Source organism: Pavona decussata, unplaced genomic scaffold (assembly GCF_977016875.1).
Source record: "Pavona decussata unplaced genomic scaffold, jaPavDecu1.1 SCAFFOLD_105, whole genome shotgun sequence".
Classification (NCBI taxonomy): Eukaryota; Metazoa; Cnidaria; class Anthozoa; order Scleractinia; family Agariciidae; genus Pavona; species Pavona decussata.
Genome location: NW_028145519.1, coordinates 404,477 through 424,474, shown reverse-complemented (window position 1 = coordinate 424,474; position 19,998 = coordinate 404,477). Strand labels below are relative to the sequence as shown.

The following is a 19,998-nucleotide window of genomic DNA, read 5'->3' as shown; positions in this document are numbered from 1 at the left end:
CCGTTGTTCGTCAGAGATATTCTCGCCTATGTGCTCGTGTTGTCAGTTGCCCTTTTTTTAATGCTGAACTTTGCTTATTCGTTACCTGCTTTCTCGCTTTCTTCCTCTCTCTCTTTCTTTTCTTTTCGCTTTTGTCGACATATTCAATGATTGCATAACTTGACTTTGTATTTTTTTGTCTTCAATTTTTTTGACGTAGTTGGCCATGCAACTTTCCTCCTACAAAACAAAGGCGGCAGCACAAGCTTCACATACTTGAGTGTACCATTCGAATTGTTAATCCTGTGGTGCTGTGTACGGACGGAGGGACAGTGACATAACGAAAACCAAAATAATTTCTCGCATCAATGGGCTACCATAGCCCGTTGTGTCGATTTCCGCAAAAAAAAGGCAAAAAGATTCGTTAGGGAAAAAAGAAGATCAAGTCATGAAGACGGAGGGAGACATGCCTAACTCGACAGCCATTACCTTAATCACTATTTATGCGCATTCCAAGAGACAGTCGTAATCAATATTGAAATTTGTCCACCATTTTTGTCTTTTGGAGCCAGAAACTGTATCGCAATCGAACATGTTTACTCTTGATAAAACTAGCGATCGCTAATTTGCTTTTGGGAATAGCAGAAACTATAATCCTATCGACTGGCAAACTTTCATATTAGAAAAGAAGAATGGAGGAGAAACAATCTTTCCTCGGCCCTTCATTTTCTCGCATCAAGTATATCGGTGTTATTCCTGGATCTTATTGGTCTTGAACGGGTTTACGCTGAGTTATAGCCGCTCTGCAATAGCGTATACGTAACAAACGCTAGAGATTATACATTTACTGCATTTTTATGGTTCTGGTAGTTGGTTGTGTATGGATGGACTGTCTTCATTATCGATGGATTACACAAAGGTGCGCAGGCGATATGTTACTCTCTCCATCCACGTTTGCCCTTTAATTTATCTGTTGGTTATTTGTGCAAGTTATCTTAAGACACGCAATCAATTACGCAGCACGTCAACTGAAAAAGCACCCCAAACCAGCCCATCCAATGAACACAACTTACGACTTTCAAGAACTAAATGTCCATATTAATCATTGTATCACTTATGTTTTGGATGACTGCTTCAGTTTTGCATGCTGTGAGAGAGTTCTATCCACAGTTTCTTTCCCTTGCCAGTTAACAAGCTCGTGAATGTTTTACAAATTCTACGGTCAATCCATTCGTGTTCACCTTTAGGATGCCAGTATTTTAAAAGATGCTTTGAAGAAATTTTGGCACAAACAAAGGCAGTCTTTCAATTTGGGAGGTACTTACCGGCACTCCCCAAATAATCCAAACCTCAATCATACCAAGCCACCGAATTACTGATAGTCGAGTAGAAAATCAAGCAGTTACCGACGATGGTTTCAGTTGGAGCTTTTGAAAGAGAAATGGTGGAGAGCAGACCAACCCAACACCACGTCAACTTGTATTTTGAAGCATAGTAGATATGAATAGTCACATGGGAGAACACCTGGATCCTCCTTTCCTTTGATCGGATTCCATTGATTAAATGGTCCTTACTACCGAATACCGGAAAAGACTGTAACAACGTGCTAGCACCCAATGTACATTTGCAATGTATGAATGTTATGTCAAAGAAAATCCTAGGGAAATAATTACCTACTTGCGAAGGTTGCAATTCTTGCTTGCTGTTGGCGAGACTCGGCTCTCATGTCCCCTTCCTAACTCGCTCGTAGAACAATTGTAGCACAAACTCAAAAGAACTGCCTCGAAAGCAAATCGGTTTTTTTTCTTTCGATTTCTTTTCATTATTGTTGTTTCTGTACTGTCCGACTTTTCAAAGAATCTCATGTCATTTGTCGTGAAAGATGTATGCCACCGAACAACTGAGAATCTCTGGCAGAGGTGTAAAATATCAAACATGAAACCCTGAAAGTCATACATTAAAGGTTATAAAGAAACATGAAAGTTATAACGGTCAAAAAATGGAGATGGTAGTGCCTCTTGAAATTAAACGTCCTTCTCTGGCTTTTCGAATGCTTTTTCTATGTGATTTTATGAATTACAGAGGATGATTTTGAGGTTGTCGATTGAGTATCCAGGAATAGAAAGGTGGTCTCATACGACAGTAGGCCAGTCAGGTTGTTATGTAAGACTTTTTCAACTGTGCGTCTTTCACGTTGTTTCGTTTAGAATTGGTCATTGCTAAAAATTCACAGAAATCATTGGAGTTAGTTGTGAAGGTGTTGGGTGATATTTTCAGCGCAAGGAAACTTTGCAGAAGTTTTCACGTTTAGGAACAATCGAACTTTTCCTACTCGCCATCTTATTTTTCGATCCTGCGCGACTGTGTGGAAATGTTCCGCTCTAATGGCAGATTTGGTGCTCCGTTGGTGGACGGCGAAAGTTCCGACGGCTCTGTCAATCGAGGAGGTAAGACAATTCAAATCTTAACTGTTTGTAGTGTGTTTTGTTTTCTGAGAAGGGAGCAATTTTCTTAAAGTAACCTTTAATCTTTAATCATGATAATATTCAAATTTATCCACTTTGCCTTGAGAATGGTGTCACGACGACGCCGAAACTTCGGCTATTAACTTTAATTTTCGCTTGCTTATGTTTCAAGAAATCATTACTGATAAAAAATATTCAATTTGCAAGCTAATACGGACAATAGTAGGCCAGTGTCGTTATGTGAATTCATGTGGTCGGTAACACAATATGCACATAAAGATATCATTCCAAACTGATACGCTGCGGACCACAACGAATCCTTAATTATAGGGATTTACAAAATATTTTAGATTTCATCGTTTTCTAGTCAAATTGAGTGGGTTTTTGTTGTTGTTGTTGTTGTTGTTGTTGTTGTTGATGTTTAGGTTCTGTTTGAGGGAGATGCACATTGGAGATGTTTGAATACAGGAGAAATGTTCCAAGTCAATTGCAACTAAGCTTTGTGCCATTCTTCTATTTTCTTTTAAATACCATACTTGGGGCTCATTAATTCAATAAATTGGATTAAAAAGCTCATTTTTATTGTAAAATTTTGTTATTCCCAAGTTGATAGCTATTCTTGTACACATTAAAGTTGTTTAGGTAATGCAAGGGCCGCAGATGTTTCACCTCTAATCTAACTCACAAGTTTAGTTCTTATAGACATTCTAAACAACAAAGAATAGCATGAGAGTTTTGCAATCGTTTATTAAACAATGATTCAGTTTGAAAACTGTTTTGTAGCCTTGTAACTTCTTAATTTTCATTCGGCACGCAATTGTGACAGTTTTTACTCGTTGGCACTCTACCGGCAGATATTACTAGTCTTATATTATATTATATTAATTTCTGCCGATATTGCCGTGTATTTTGTGGGATAAAATGGATAATTCAACTGGCTAATGAGAAACAAGAAAATAGCAATCAGAACTAGACATCCTTAAAACTGTCCCGCCCGTCTTCTTCATGTTTGTCCGGAAACGCTGCCACTTCTAAAGCTATTGTTTTGAGCTACAAAATAGCTGAAAAACCTAATACGAAAAAGCAAATTCTCACCTTTTTTTCCAATATATTTACACTTTATCCATAGTTTAATGTATGACGAGGTTACCTCTACAAACCACCAGGCTTATAGTTGAGGCCAAGCGATCGTACGAAACGATATGCTTACATAGATGCATAGATAGTGCTACACATAGTGCTACTTACAGAGATAGTGCTACACTATACATAGATAGTGCTAAAATTGTGCGGCTTTGCCAGTTAAATGAAGAGAGCCTACGGAAACTCGAACAAGAATCCATCAGTGCCCAAAAAAACTCGAACAATGAAAATTAATGGGGCATAAGAAATTTCAGTGACTGGTGCGACAAGAGACGAATCCAATGTGATCTGCAATCCATCAGCCCTACAGAATTAAGCAACATTCTTCGTGGTCCAATTGAAACTGGTGATATGGAGTTCTATATCTCGATTGACTGTCCAGAAATGCTTCATGAATTGGTTTGGTTTGATCAGTACAATTTTCATTAAATGAGTCAATGAATGTTGATAAACTTTACCGACTTATGGTTACCCGGTACCTTCAGAGGTGTCTTCAGAGGTGCCTCGCGTCCAAGCGATGTAGCGCATCCGGTTTAAACTGTAGATACTTGAACGCTTATATCAAATTAAAGCTTATAGAGCTGGCTATCCAACTTAACCAGAAATTTTGAAATAAAATGAATTGCCGAATTTTTAGCGCTGTTTTCTAGAACAAATTTTTTTCACTTGGAGGAGCCACTTCAAAAAGCTAAAACTCAAAAGGAATTTGTTCGTTTGCTTTCAAATTTGGACAGTAGCTAGTTTAACATATAAACAACAAAAACGTGTCTGCGAATTTTTTCTTTCGAAATATTTTTTTCTCCGAGAGCGATTTTTGTACGATAACTCCACATTTTTTTTCATCCTATTTCGAAAATGTTCTATAACTTTTCACTGCGATTGAATATGGCAAAACGCAGACACGTTTTTTTTAGCGCTTTGGGTCCGGAAACTGAGGAGCAAATTAAATTAGCAAAAAACAAAATTCACTTTGACTTGTAGCTTTAAAAAGCTGATTCGCATGCTCGCAATTAGAGGTCGTGAAAAATTCGACAATTTATTTTATTTCAAAATTCTTGGTATGGTTTGATAGTCAGCTCTATAAGCTTTAATTTGACATAGGGGTTTAGGTTTCTACAGTTTAAACTGGATGCGCTACATCGCTTAAACGCGAGACACCTATCAAGGTATTGGGTAACCTTATGCCTACTTTCATTACGTCTCGGCGGAGATCGGCAGCGACTCAAAATAAACGCGAGAAAAGACAGTTTTGCAAATCAAATTTTTTGTTTTGTTAAGTTTTCGTTGCGAAGATAGTAAAATCGGCACGGCTCCTGAATTGCTAAACATTCAAAATGAGTCGCATCTCCTCGAGTGTTCAGTTCGCTTGCTCTAATATCCCTAGGGAAAAAATGAGGCGACTCGTGGTCTAAAACAACAAGAAAGACTTAACGTTTACTCTTTTTGTTGTCGCCGTTACTCAGTTCCTTCGCGAATTTCGAGCGCTCTCGCTCATTTTCGCTCCTTCTATTTGCCCTTGAACGAAATAAGAGGCAACTCGTAGTCTACACACTGAAGTAAGAAAGACTTAGTTTTCTTCTGTTTGTTGTCTTCGTTACTTTCTTCACCTACTCACCTGCCTTAATAATTTGGTCATTAACAGCCAAGTCCTGGTTCTAAACATAGTTGAGAATTTTCAGTGTTCGCTCACCTTTGTTAACCCTACTGTAATGAATGTGAACAGCTATTTTGTAAATATTTCAAAGAATAGTTGATGATCACCTACACGGTGATCATATTCTCTAAATCTCAGTCAGTATTCATAATCTCTCATTTCCCATTGTTAACTTCCCATTTCCATTTTCCCATTCCTCGTTACCCATTCTCTATTTCTCGTTTTAGTAACATCCAATTCAAACCCAAGATATTGGGACGGATGGTCTGGAGCGAAAGAGGTGAGCGACAATGACGCACCCCACGTGTGAGAATTGTAAAATTTTGTTAGCTGTTGAGATACCAATGAAACCTTTGTTAATAAAAATAAAGAAGAGCAAAAATGATCTTGGTTCACCAAATTCAAAATTAACGTTTTAAAGGAATACAATTTTCCTGCTTTAACGTTCGCCTAACCGCAAGGCTCGTGTTTCTATTAAAGCATCACTAGCTGTTTTGCTTTAATGCTCAGATGTAAATATTGTGGTGAAAATCTGACAGTGACAGCTTTCATAACTAGCTACACACTCAGACAAAATTGTTGTACGGTTCCCTTCTTTCTTTCCATTTCTCCCCTTCAATGTTGCATTTCACCGAGCCGGAGTGAGGTCGAGTGAAAGAAACGCAAAGAATACAACATTGGAGGAGGGAGGAGGGCACGTACGTGCTATATAACAGGCACGTTCGTTACCTTGGGTGTTAACTGTAGTGTTGCAACAAATGATGACTGCAGTTGTAGATAATAAGTACAACATCAGATGGCGAGTATTATATTTCAAGTGATGCTTGTCGCGTTTAAAATCGATTTATTTTCTCAACTGTGTTTACAGAACATAGAGTGAGGACATATTGTCAGTTTCTTTTTCCATCACGTACCTAACGATCGTTTACGGAAATGCAAATTTATAGCCGTCGCTTGCGGGAAGAAGATACGCTCTTTTAAATGAAACAAAAAAAAAAACATAATTATGGTAGGTACTTGCTTATGATTTTATGTGTTTTATCTAAATAAAATAATTTAGGAGCGAGAAGGATACACTTTGGATTTCGCCGTTCTCTTGTTTTTGGATGAGACGATAATGGCTTCAAGTTGTGCAATATTACTTGGCAAATAATGAGTTTTAGGTAGATTTTGTGACATTAGCAAATGAAATGTAAATATCTTACAAACGATCGTACTGTCTCATTATCGATGTCAGAGGATAAAACGCAGTATATCTGTCCTGCCTCGTCTTAAATCGCTCCACGGCGACGTTTGTTCGTTTATTTCTTTTCCTCAATTATCCGTCTTTGGACGAAAATGATTAACGTGATAGAACGAAGGTGCTGAAGATATATCATGACACAATCAGCAAAAGTGTATTTCCGACATACATTAACTCTGATGTAAATTAAAACTTGACTATTGTTTTAGCTGTAAAAGTGATGTATTTAAATTGATCTTGGGCTGAGCTGTGCTCAAAACGTTTTGTAATATTTGCGCGGAAAAGAAGGCACTTTCTGTCGATCTCGATAGAAAGTCATAACTACTACACAGACATGCTAGACTCGACGGTCATTACATTCATCATTGTCTATGTACTGGAAGCAGTCTTTATCGTCATTGGGAATTCGTTCGCAATTTTTGTCTTCTTGACAGAGAGACTCCATCAAAAACGAACTTGTTTTTTACTGATCAACCTGGCAGTCGCTGATTTGCTAGTGGGAATATCGGAATCCATTGTCCTAGCGACCGGGAAGTTTGTTAAAATGACGTCAGTTAAAGAAGAAGAAAAGAGGCTAACGTATCCTTCATCGTCGCTTCAACTCCTTGCCTCAAGTACATCGGTGTTTTTCCTCGCTCTTATCGCGCTTGAGCGGGTTTACGCGGTGCTATGGCCGCTCCGTCATCGTGTAACAAACAATAGAGTTTACATTTACAGTATCGTTATCGTCTGGGTAGTTGGGTTCTGCATGGCTGGACCGTCTTTATTACCGATGTTTTACAAAAAGGTGGATAGGAGATATTTTATTGTCTCCATCCAAATTTGTCTTCTTATTCCTGTTTTGTTTATTTGCGTAAGTTACTTTAAGATACGCAATCGATTGCGCAGCACATCAGCTGAAATAGCACCCCACAGAAATCAATCCATCGAATATAGCCTTAGATTATCAAGGACTTTGTTCATAGTAATCGCCGCATCACTTGTGTTTTGGGGTCCTGCTTTTGTTGTGTATACTGTCAAAGAGTTATACCCGCAAAGTGTTTCCCAGCCCGTTCACTGGCTCGTGAATGCTCTTCATCTGGCGAATTCTCTGGTCAACCCATTTGTGTATACTTTTAGTATGCCAATATTTAAAGCTGCGTTGAGGAAATTCCGTCGAAAACGACGGCAGAATGTTGAAGTAAGACGCAGGCGGACTGGGTTTGAGCTCTGGAAGATCTTTCACTCTCCTAATGGAACACGTCAACAACGCCAAGCCACCCAAAGTACCGACATGAATGTGGAAATTCATATTGTTGCCGACGATGCTTTTCAGCTGGAACCTTTACAGGGAAAATGAAGAACAGCCGAATCACCCAGAGACCTTAACTTTTACCAAGTTTCAGCCGTGTTATCGAACACCAAAAAAGGCGTCTGAAGTCTAAACGTGCGCGAAGGTCAAAAGGATTCTTATTCTAACCATCAGCAACTCCTAGTTCATGCGTCGAATATAATTCGGACGATATTTAATTTGAATTGACTTAGTCTGTAAGGAGACGATAACAATTGAGACGACGAATTAAATTCAAACGACTTGAATGGCATGGGATTCCAGGTTCAAGAAAACGACAAATCGATACTACGTTAATGTGTTTTCAAATTTATGCATTAAATTCTATGCTTCTGAAGTATGACGTCTGAACTCACACGCATTTCAGACGTTTTATCCTTCAGTTCCAGACGGATAAAACGTCGGGACGAATTCAATTCCAACAACGGTTTCGTACGTCGCTTTATCGACGAATTTAATTTCTTGTATTAACTTTGTCTATATTATATTCGACTGAAATGCGATGTATGAACTAGTTTGCGAGATATCTGTTCGCTTAAAATGTTGTCATATAACAAAAGAGCTTTGGACAGAGGGGAGAAAGTGATAAGTTTTACTTTTATTGAGACTTTAACGAAAAATTGTTGAACAACTAAAATCTCTGCTTGAACTTTGAAAACGATGTTTAAATTTGTTTTCTAAATTCGCCTATACATTGTTTACGTTGAGTAGCAGAAATCTTGAAAGTTTAGTTGTAAAGCGTCCGAATAGATTTGGAGATAATCGACGTTATTTTAAATGAAAGCGGGCTATGCGTTACAATTTTTATGATAGCAGTTGTTGCTTGGAAACCGATCCAAGGTAGTGCAGTATGAAGGAAATTGATGCTTTCTTTCTATGATTGCAAAAGATGTAGTCCAAGGCTTGAAAAGGCGTTGCAAATCGCCTTAATTTTAAATTTCCAGGAAGGACTTTCAAGGTCTGCCGTATTATTTTAGAAGTTTGAACCGTTGCCTACATCATTTTGAAAGCAGTCAAACCTTTGTGATACATGAACTATCGTGAGTCACGGGGGCAGTTATATCTCATTGGCTTCGACCATAATACGAAATTTATTTAGAATTTCGCCCACTAGAATTTTTTACATCAGTAAAAACAGGTTCATTCACTGAAGATTATTGTGGAGGCGGGTTTCAATAAGTTGTATGTAGTAATCATCGTAAAGGAAATGCAAAACTGTTATGTTATCGTTCAATCGATCGTGCCCTGTGGAAAGAGGGCAGTTCGGTGAAGCATGTATAAAGGTGCAAACAAAATACCAGCTGTAGTGCTAGGTGGATAGGATCAGACAAACACCTTGCTTATTTGCGTAAACCGAAAACATAACGAGCTTTCGTAAACGATATATATAAAAAATAATAATAATAATAATATAATGTTTAAAACAACTTCATTAGCCTTACAAGGTGACACAGAATACAATAATTAAACTATCATATTTGTAGTACTAACAATTACACTACTTTACTTTAATTACAATTTACGTTTACTTTAATTACAATTTACATTTACATCAATTACAATTCATACACTACTCATAACACTTACAATAGCTACACTGCTTAAAAATCTAACAATATTTACAGTACTTACAATACTCACAATACTTTGATTGTCTGATTATTATAATGTTCGTTGCACGCAGTATTTTGCTGTACAGAACTCAATATTTGTGATATATATTTGTAAACAAATTGGGAAAACTGCACGAAGTAATATGTGCGTAGAGCGTCGTCACGAATACGTGTAATGCAATATGATAACATTTTAGTGATTTTTGTCAAGTCAGGAAATTATGTTAACGTTTCTTGAACATTGAGTGCTTCGATTGTGTTTCTAGAAAGCAAAGTACATTGAGAGATGCTCCTTGCCGCGGACAAGCTAGTTATCCATAAAGCAAAGAGAAAGCCAAGATGATAAATTAAAATAAAGACGCCCTTGTAATTTGATGTTCTTAAACGGTTAGAGCATTGATGGCTCAGAGTAAATTGTTTGTCTCACGACTGGGCCACATACGCGTGGACCACGACGTTTTGACAGTTATACTGCTGGGCCCAGTTGTTCAAAGCCTGGGTCAACGTGAACATTAATTCAAGTATATTTACTAATCCGAAAGGATTCGTCCAAAAGATTTTTGTCCCTTAGTTTTGCCTTGGACTTTTCCTTAATTACCATTAGCGTGAAATGCATATGAGCCTATAAAATCCTTTTAAATGAGCGATGTGAAACTCTCGGTTAACATTTAATCGTGGATTAGTGTTAATCGGCTTTCTAACAACACGGCCCTGGTCTTAACACCGGACCGGATTGAGTCTACTGGCTGTTTATCAATAGCACCGTAGTTGATGGTGACAGGTGCATTTCAATCCTCCACGTTTGGTTTGGTGCTTACTTTTTACACACAGGCAGTCGACACCTTCAGCTGATGAAGACCACCAGTATAGCGGTCGAACCAACGCGGTCGACAACCATGTTACACAATCGTGAGACAAACGATTGATTTTGAGCTGTCATTTCAAACCCAGGAGCCTAACTCCTTTCATGATACTCAGTGCTCCGAGCATTTTATTTAAATCGTTTTGAAATAGTGTTCTTAGTATTATTGTAAAGCACTAAGGACGAGTATTGGTTTTAGCGATATATAAACAAATGAATAGAACGAAAGTTAAACCGAATAAGTGCATTTTGACTAATATTTAGGCAATAAATGCAAGGAAACGGTGGTTTGTTTCAGTTATATTTCCATATAATTCTATATCATCGTCAGACTAGGTGACAATGCGGTAGCTAAAGTTTAAATACTAAAAGGGTGGTAAATTAGCATCAATAGGCACGTGAGAATAAAGTAAGTACAAAACAAAAAGAGAAAAAACTGTCATGAGAATAAGCAGAGTTCTCTGCTGGCCTCAAGCCATTGTTCAAGGATGGCGATGAACGTTTTATGTGATAGGCTTCTTTGTATAGAAGAAGGTTCCAATTGTCGTCACTGTCAATTATCTTTGTGTTGCTACGCACGGTTTCGGTGAAAAATTCTTTGTTGGTCGTAGAAGGTGGGCCGGTCTCATTGGAGAAAATGTCTGGTAAATTATACAGGCCTTGAATGTGTTGGATATTATCACACTGTCGAAGATGTTTGTGTATAGCGCTTTCTTTATCCGTGAGCACGTGTTCTTGTGTGCGAGTAAATAGAGTTCTGTTCGTTTTGCCGATGTAAGAGCAATTACAGCCAGGACAAGTGAATTTGTAAACAACATCTGATTTGCATAATGGTGGTGTTTTATCTTTAGTACTCGTGAAGAAGCATAGTTTGTGGTCTTTTGTTTTATTCGAATGTCTACATTTGGGTCGACGAGACTTCTGCGTAGTTTATGCTTAAGTTTCTTAGTAAGCTAGACATTCGAATAAAACAAAAGACCACTAAACTATGCTTCTTCACGACTACTAAAGATAAAACACCACCATTATGCTCAACAGTGTCGTGCCGTGTTGAATGTTGAAATAGGCCGTTCAACATGCTGAACGTTGTTGAACGCAGTTGGACGAAATAGAGATGAGTTATATTCCGTTCAACAAGTTGCCACTTGTTGAACGGCGCTAACCAATTGTTTTCCAATCTTATGCTAATGAGACACAGTTCAACATCGAGCAACATTTGTTGTTATGTATACGCATACCTGAATCAACTAGGATAAATAGTCCCACTCAGTTTCTTCCATATCAAATAGCACGAATCTTTGCCTAGTCCTCTTTCTGTTTTTGCGACCTTTTGCGCCTGGCTGTCATAGCTCGATATCGACGGAGGAAGTTGACACTTATTCTAACCTCGACGCCAGCTAATGCCCAGAGACGAGCGACGTCGAGTACAAATCGACAATTCCGAAAGATTTAACTCAGTGGTGAAGGAGATAACCGGCTTCTTGTCAGAATAAGTTCAATTTCGGTTTGTCCATCGGCTATTGACAAGGAAGACGAACCCGCGATATTCCTTTTGTAATTTCAAAATGGGATAACTTCAGTTGATCAGCTCCTATTTCTGGGGTCATAAGAGCAACCTTAAACATCCGACAAAGGAGCAAAAAGAACACTTAACTTCCATGACGGCGCAAAAACATCAAACCAAAGTGACGGATTTTCCAGTTTCTGCAGTTGAATTCAGATCGTATTTTTAAGCCCGGTCCTCAATAGTGACACAACAGTGAACGTTTTGAGAAAGCCTCTGGACTTGAACTTAATGTAGCTAAAACAGAAGCAATGTGGATTGGGTCACTTCAAAATTGTGAGAATGAACCACTAGGGGTTAAGTGGTAAACATGTGTCAAATTTTTAGGAATATATATTACATATGATGTACAAATATTAGTAGAGAAAAATTTTAAGCAGAGGTTGAAAAAAATTAAGAACACAATAAATCTATGGACGTCAAGAGGATTATCAATTCACGGCAAAGTAAATATTATTAAAACACTTTTATTCCCAACAATGATCTATCCTAGTTCGGTATTATGTACTCCTTTCGAAGTCATAAAAGAATTCAACAGTTTGGTTTTTCGATTTTTGTGGAACGGTAACGACAAGGTTATTAGACTCTCAACTTATGCACCTTATGACCAAGGTGGCCTCAAAATGCTAAATTATGAAAGTATGGTTAAAGCTTTAAGGCTAAGCTGGTTAAAACGAATAGTTGACCCAGATTACTCTGGATTTTGGAAGTCATATCTTGATCATCTTTTGGTATACGAAGGGGGGTTATTTTTAATTCAGTGCAATTATGATATCAACCGATTAACAATCTCAGCGACCTTTTATCGAGAACTTTTGGAGTGGTGGTCAAAATTAAGAGAAGTCGAGGACCCCGAAAATACATATAAGTATATTTTATGGAACAACAGAGATATAAAGATTGACGGCAAGAGTGTCTTTTATAAACATTTTTTTTGATAACAGTATCATATACACAAATCATCTGCTTTATGATATGACAAATATTGAATCTTTCAATGTTGTCAAAGTTACAGGATTAAAGAACTCTAACTTTTTAGTATGGACCGGTCTAAGGCAATCAGTTCCATTGAAACTGCGCTTTCATATACCCGACGTAGAAAATATCTTTGATTTAGAAAATTTTAAGTGCCGTGACTATTATCACTATCGTATAAAGCAAAAATACGAAAAACCAAATAAATGGGCTAAGTTGAGAGAGGAATTCGATCTAGAGGATAAGCAACTTTCGGAGGCATTTGTGATGCCACTGAGAGCCGCAAATGAACCTTATCTACGTTCCTTTCAATATAAAGTATTAAATTCAATTCTATACACAAATGAATTACTTTGTAAGATAGGCTATGCTTCTAACCCCAACTGCTCCTTTTGTCATCACACTATAGAGACGATATCTCATATTTTCTTTGATTGTTCTTTCTCGACCTCCTTTTGGAATGAAGTTTGTGACAAAATTTTAAATAAACTAAACAGTTGCGTAGGCCTCTCTTTAAAATATTGTGAGATTATTTTAGGGTTCTTAGAGGAGGAGATGGATCTGCAAAACTATATACTTATTTTAGGAAAAACGTATCTGTAGACTTGTCGGTGTAAAGAAACGAAACCATCTTTTAGCCACTTTAAGAGAATTTTATTAAATAAATATCAAACTGAAAGGCACATTTTCTCTTAAATCGAATAAGACCAATTCGTTTAGGAAAAAAATGGAGAATGTTTGAGGAAATGATTCTTCTTTAAAGATCAAGTCCACAGTTATTTTAAATTACGTACTATATGTAAACTGTAACTGTGTAACTGTGGAAATAACAGGAAAAAAATGAAATGTAAGAAGTTGCCTGGCACTAATTGCGGTGTTGTAAAACTATTATTATTAACTATTGTTAGCTATTATTACTATTAACTATTGTATATTTGTATTGTTTGTATGGCAATGTAATGGATTGTATTGTCAATAAATAAATTAAAAAAAAAAAACAGTGACACACAACACAAGAACAAGGTTCTTGTGCGCTAGTGAGAACAGCTGCGACACAAGCATAAGCACATACGCAAGTGTATAGGCATTTTTGTCTCCATTCCCTCTCAACTCGAAGACGCTTTCAAGATGGTGGATGAGGAGGACTGTTTGATGCTTTTGTTGCTTGTTGTTCTTTTACGCTTTTCAGCCTCAGTTATTAGTGATTTCACATGTAAAGATAGCTAAGGTTGGGCAAGCATAAAATGATACATGATAAAGCTACACGAGCACGAGTATTTAAAGGGGGTGTATCACGCAAATTTGCAGTCATTTCAAAACCCAAAAATGTTTGTCTGTCAACAGAAACAAAGAAATAAGTGTCAAGTTTGTTATAAATTATCACCCCAGTGCAATAAAACTGTCGATTAGTGCACCGGGTCAGAGACAGAATAGGTCGGTATGGATTGAAACTTGAAAAATGTTAGGCCAATGTTTTTCAAGTTCTCGCATTTTTGTTTACAAAATGCGCTAGAACAGATCATGAGTTGTTCCTTTCAATAATTAAATTAAGTTGACATAAGCATAAGCACAAACACAAGAAGAACAAAAGGTTTTCATATTCTTGTTGTTCTGCTTGTGCTTATGTCGCGGCTGTCCTCACTGGCGCACAATGTGCTTGTGCTTGTGTTTGTGCTTGTGTCACTAGTGAGGACCGGGCTTTACTTCACTAATTCAATTTACTTTAGTAAACGCCAATGGGTGATATTATTCACTAGTTATAGGTGATTCCGGAACTTATAAAACACAACCCTAACTATTAAGTAAATTAAAAACAGGATACAGATGTTTGACCGGTCCTCAATTTTTATTTCGGCGCGCATTTTACTATAGCCATAGGGGTGAACTTCAACCCGGCAGATTTCCTTTTTGATGCGGTTTCATTAGCAATCGAGACGCTTACTGGTCCTTTCTAGATTTAGTTCTTATTAACCGAGCGGGAGGCCTGTATGGGAGAATCTTGACCGAGGTCGCCAGTACAGTACAGTACCAGCGACCGAGGTCAAGATTCTCCCATACAGACCGACCTAGCTCGGTTAATAAGATGTTGATTATATGGCCAAGCAGGAAATCAAAAGGAAAAAAGTATATTTGTTCCCCTGCGCGGGCTCAAGCATTTAGCTGGCTTACTTCTGTCACTAGTCTCCAGTCCAAAAGGGACAAAAATAACTGTTCAAACTTACAGCTTTGTACAAACTTCGTCAATGAATGAAGACAAAATAACCGTTGTTCTCCTACAGGCTCAATGAAAATTTTCTAAAATGCGACCAAAAGTGCAACAAATTTTAATGCCTGTCTGTGCCGCGATCGCTCAGCGACCAGTTCTCATTCAGCTTTACGATCTTTGACTGATCGCCACAGAAAACGTTAATGTTGAAGGTGCAGCCTTCAAACTTGTCAATATGTGCTTCGGCAAAAATTTCCTGAGGTTGGATTTCTTGGACTGTGTGGACATTTTGTTGAGTTGTGGTGGAGGCACTGACTTGGTTTTCTTCTAACTGAGCGGATGAATCTGGTCCACGATTCAGGACAGTAGACATTTCTCGCTGTCGCTTGAGAGATGCTGAATGGTAGCTGTCGAGGCTTTTCAAATTTTTATGACCGCTTAACTGTGCAACGAAATTTGGCTGAACGTCTGCTTCGAGGAGTCGTCCAACACTGGTCTTCCTAACGGAGCGATTAGAAACCTTCTTCTTGTTTCTTTCATCGAGTTTGGCTGAGGCAAAGGCGTCTTTGAGGAACTTGCCAATTTCATTCTTTCCGAGGGGCCTATCCAGATACCATACTTTCTCACTTGGTTTTCGTCGATGATTTATTGCGAGATAAAAAGGGGCATCTGGATCTAACATGGCTTCGGAACGATGGCTTCGAAACGCTTTGTAGAATTCAACTGGGCATCTTGACTTGTTTTTGCTTGCATACGCTTTCGGTTCAAAGGCTCTTTAATGGCCACGATCTTGTCCGGTGCGTGTTTTGCTGCCTCTTTCTGACTTCCACACAAGGTATTCAGAATCGGTTTCTGGATCATTGGCCAAGCCTACATCACCCCAACACAGCTTACGGCTCTCATCTCGAGCCCTCCAGCCGAAATGGAGGGAAAGAAACCACCACAAAGCCCTTTGTAATGATTTAGGATCCTGAACACCGAACTGGCCATTTTCAAAAAGTGCATCATGATCTTCTTCAGCTCCAGTTAGCTCTCTTGTGGCATTTGGACGGTTTCCTTTTCCTTGGCGAACCAGGTTCTTTCGTTTGGCAGCAAGAACCTCTCTGGACTTGGAGAACTCGTTATCCTTAAGAATATTGATTAGACTTCCTTCTTCATGCAGGTGGCGTTGAAAACTTCGCTGGAAGCCGCTAAATGTAGACGGTTCGTACTCGGTGCCATCTTGTTTATGAACTGAGATAAAAAATTTAGACAAAAGAAGGTCGAGCTCATTGGCAGGTATGTTTTCAATTGCTCTAGACTCTTTCATTGACTCACAAAATTTCTTCCATACGTTTAAGTCGCTCTTAGTCTTGTATTGAGTGTTTTTGGATTTTTGCACTTGCAAAAACTTCCAATTTTGACTTCATCTTTGCTCGTAGCTTTCTCGGCTGGACTCAAATTTGCCAACGTTTGCTCATTCTGCTTCCATGTTCAGGGCTACTGGTTCTTCCATTTAGTACTGTATTAACAGGAACAAGCCAATTTTTTTTTTTTTTTTGTAACGTTTTGAGGACAAATTTTACAATAAGATCGGTCTAGATGCCGGTCTAGATGGGAAAATCTAGACCGCCGTCAATATCGATTTTAGCCAATCAAGTTCTTGAATTTGATCGTTTCCAGTCCACACGGCCATATAATAAATGATTTTACAAGCAAAAATCTCACAGTGCAAACAAGAAAAATCGGTTCCAAGACCGGACGTTTCCTTACTGTTTAAGAAAAATCGGCCTTGTACCACATAGCGAAAACCATGCTTCAAATTTATCCCTTTTTGCTGGATTTTTCCTGTTAAGAAAGGGACGTTTTCCTAAGCTCTGTTTGCTTTTATTAATAATGGCAAAGTCTAGTTCAAACTCTGTTATAAACGTGCGGTGCTTCCTCTATCAATACCGAGTATAAAAATACCATGGATCTTCTTTCCTTGCAGATGAAGAGTTAGTTCAGAATATTAATTTCACACTGCCGTGCGGTTACTTTCGGGATCCTCGCGGGTCAAATTTGTTCTTCTCAGTTTTCTCGAACGTTAAGCACTCCTAGAGAAAACTAAAGACGTCAAATTTGCTCTCTGCCATTTAATGGCTTTTTGTAGCCAGGAAATAAGCGAAATAGATTTCATGAGTTCTGCCACAAAATGCTCGATATTTTCGGACCGCCACTCTTAAACTGTCCCGCCCGTCTTCTTTCCTGTTTGTCTGGAAGCGCTGCCACTTGTAACACTATTGTTTTGAGCTACAAATTGGCTGAAAAACTTAATACGAGAAAGCAAATTCTTAGTTAAATGAAGAGAGCCTACGGAAACTCGAAGAAGAATCCATCAGTGCCCAAAAAAAGTCGAAAAATGAAAATTCATGGGGCATAAAAGATTTCAACGACTGGGACGACAAGAGACGAGTCCAATGTGATCAGCATTTCATCAGCCCTACAGAATTAAGCAGCATTCTTCGGAGTCCAATTGAAGCTGGGAATATGGAGAAACTTCAGTTCTATATCTCGATTGACTGTCCAGAAATGCTTCAAGAATTTGTCCGGTTCAATCTGTACAATCTCACCGCTTCAGTAAATCAGTCAATGAATGACTGATAAAGGTTACCGAATTCTGCACACATTCATTTCGTCTCGGTGGAGAACGGCAGAGACCCACAACTGTCCACGAGAAAAGACATAGTTTTGCAAATCAGATATTTTCTTTTCTTACGTTCTCGTTACCGTCGGCGAAGATCCAAAATCGGCGACCACGGCCCCTGAATTGTTGCAAGATTCAGAACAAGTCGCATCTCCTCGAGCGTTCAGTTCGATTATCCTAATATCTCTGAGAAAAGTAAGGGACTACATTAGTCTTAAACAACAAGAAAGACTTAACGTTTCCTCTTTTTGTTGTCGCCGTTACTTCCTACGCTAGTTTCCCGCACCCTCGCTCATTTTTGCTCCCTCTATTTGTCCTTGAGCGAAATAAGAGGCAACTCGTAGTCTACAACTGAAGTAAGAAAGACTTAGTTTTCCTCCGTTTGTTATCTTCGTTACTTCCTTCACCTACTCATCTGCCTTAATAATTTGGTCATACAGCCACGTCCAGGTTCTGAACATAGTTGAGTAACGTCAGAATTTTCAGTGTTCGCTTATTGACCCTTGTTAACCCTAGTGTCGTGAATGTCAACAGTTATTTTGTATATGTTTCAAAGAATAGTTACAGACAATCAACCGGACACTGACCTAAATATTCTCTAAATCTCATTCACCAGCCATGATCTCTCATTTCTCATTTCCAATTGCCCTCTTCCATTTTCCCATTTCCCGCAGCCTCTCCCCATTCCCTTTTCGTCGTTTTAGTAACATATGGGCTTGGATTCTCCCTTTGCCCTTTTATTTTCTATACATTAAAGTATGAAACGGCGCGTGCATTTTATATTTTCATTACAGGTTGATTTGCGTGATTACCATTCCTTAATCGCGTGGTGAGGTTCTTTATGTACATTTTTCTTACATTTCTCTTCCGTGTAGTTATATTCGACTCCATTATGCTTTAAGTTACAAGCTGCCTGTAGTTAGGTTGCTATTTTATCCTTAATTTCCCGTAAAAAGCTCCAGTTGAAAACCACCGTGGGCAGCTTCTTGAATTTTTACATTGCTCATAGTATTCAGAGCCTTGTTGTGCTTGAAGTTATCTTAGTACGTTCCATTTGCGGAGTCAAAGTACCTCCCGTGGTCAAACCCACTCTATCTGCCTGGGCAGGTTGTACATCAAGATTCTTCCGTCGTTTGCGCCAGAATGTCTTCAAAGCATCTTTAAATATTGGCATCCTAAGGGTGTACACGAATGGATTGACCATAGAATTTGCCAGATGAAGAACATTCACGAACCAGTGGAGGGGCGGGGAAAGACATTGATGACAGAATTCTCTCATAGTGTACACAACAAAAGCAGGCAACCAAAACACTAGCGATGCGGCGATTACTATGAACATTGTTCTAGAAAGTCGTAAGTTATGTTCAGTGGTTCGATTCCTTTGGGGTGCTATTTCAGCTGATGTGCTTCGTAATCGATTACGTATCTTAATATAACTTGCACAAATAACCAACAGAGCAATAAATAGGCAAATGTGTACGGAGAGATTAACATACTTCTCTTCCACCTTTCTATAATACATCGATAACAAAGAAAGTCCAGCCGTGCATAAGCTAACTACCCATACGATAACAGCGCCGTAAATGTAAACTCTTGTGTTTGTCACATGATGGCGAAGTGGCCAAAGCACTGCATAAACCCGCTCAACGGACATAAGAGCGAGAAAAAACACCGATGAGTTTGATGCAAGGCGTTGTAGCGCTGACCAAGGATTTGGGGCCCTATTTTCTTCTCCTGGAGGTGCACTCATTTTAGCAAACTTCCCAGTCGATAAAACTATAGGCTCCGATATTCCCACAAGCAAGTCGGCGACTGCCAGGTTGATTAGAAGAAAACAAGTTAGCTTTTGATAGAGTCTCTGTTTCCAGAAGACAAAGATGGTGAACGAATTCCCAGTCATGATAAATACTGCTTCCAATAAGAAGATAATGACGAATGCAATGGACGTTGAGTTAACCATGTCTGTCTCCGTAGTTGTGGCTTTGTGTCTCTGCGTTCTGTAGCGAAAGTGGCCAGAAAGTGCCTTCTGCTCCACGCAGATATCAGAATACGTTTTGAGTGTACCTCAGCCCAAGATAAACTTAAATACGTCATCTTTACAGTCTAAACGATAGTGAGTTGAAATTTAGATAATAGCTTTGATGCACATGTCAACAGTACCTGTTGTGAATATTTTACGTACAGATAGATATACTGCCTCTAATCCTCGGACATCGACTAATAATCCATGGTAAATATGTTCGATTTTCATTTGCTAATGTTGTAGATATGTTGTAATCTTATTTATTTGCCTAATATT

General features: G+C 38.5%; 2 protein-coding genes across 2 annotated transcripts; one reads left to right on the top strand and one right to left on the bottom strand.

Moving 5' to 3' along the window:
* Positions 1-6,787: 6,787 nt before the first annotated feature.
* Positions 6,788-10,482, top strand: LOC146471237 (adenosine receptor A3-like). The gene has a single exon (XM_085121067.1). It carries the CDS (start codon positions 6,819-6,821, stop codon positions 7,821-7,823), a length of 1,005 nt encoding a protein of 334 aa, XP_084977193.1. The 5' UTR covers positions 6,788-6,818; the 3' UTR covers positions 7,824-10,482.
* Positions 10,483-15,809: 5,327 nt separating this feature from the next.
* Positions 15,810-19,783, bottom strand: LOC146471236 (somatostatin receptor type 5-like). The gene is made up of 2 exons (XM_085121041.1): positions 18,771-19,783; positions 15,810-16,267 (listed from the first exon to the last, which is right to left on the bottom strand). Exons 1-2 carry the CDS (start codon positions 19,657-19,659, stop codon positions 15,810-15,812), a joined length of 1,347 nt encoding a protein of 448 aa, XP_084977167.1. The 5' UTR covers positions 19,660-19,783.
* Between the last annotated feature and the right edge of the window lie 215 nt (positions 19,784-19,998).

Excerpts from the sequence above, each read along its gene's own strand:
- LOC146471237 (XM_085121067.1), top strand. The coding sequence starts at position 6,819 with ATGCTAGACTCGACGGTCATTACATTCATCATTGTCTATGTACTGGAA.
- LOC146471236 (XM_085121041.1), bottom strand. The coding sequence starts at position 19,659 with ATGGTTAACTCAACGTCCATTGCATTCGTCATTATCTTCTTATTGGAA. Across the intron at positions 16,268-18,770 it reads AGTGGGTTTGACCACGGGAG|TTCATAAACAAGATGGCACC; the intron begins GTACTTTGACTC and ends TTTTTATCTCAG.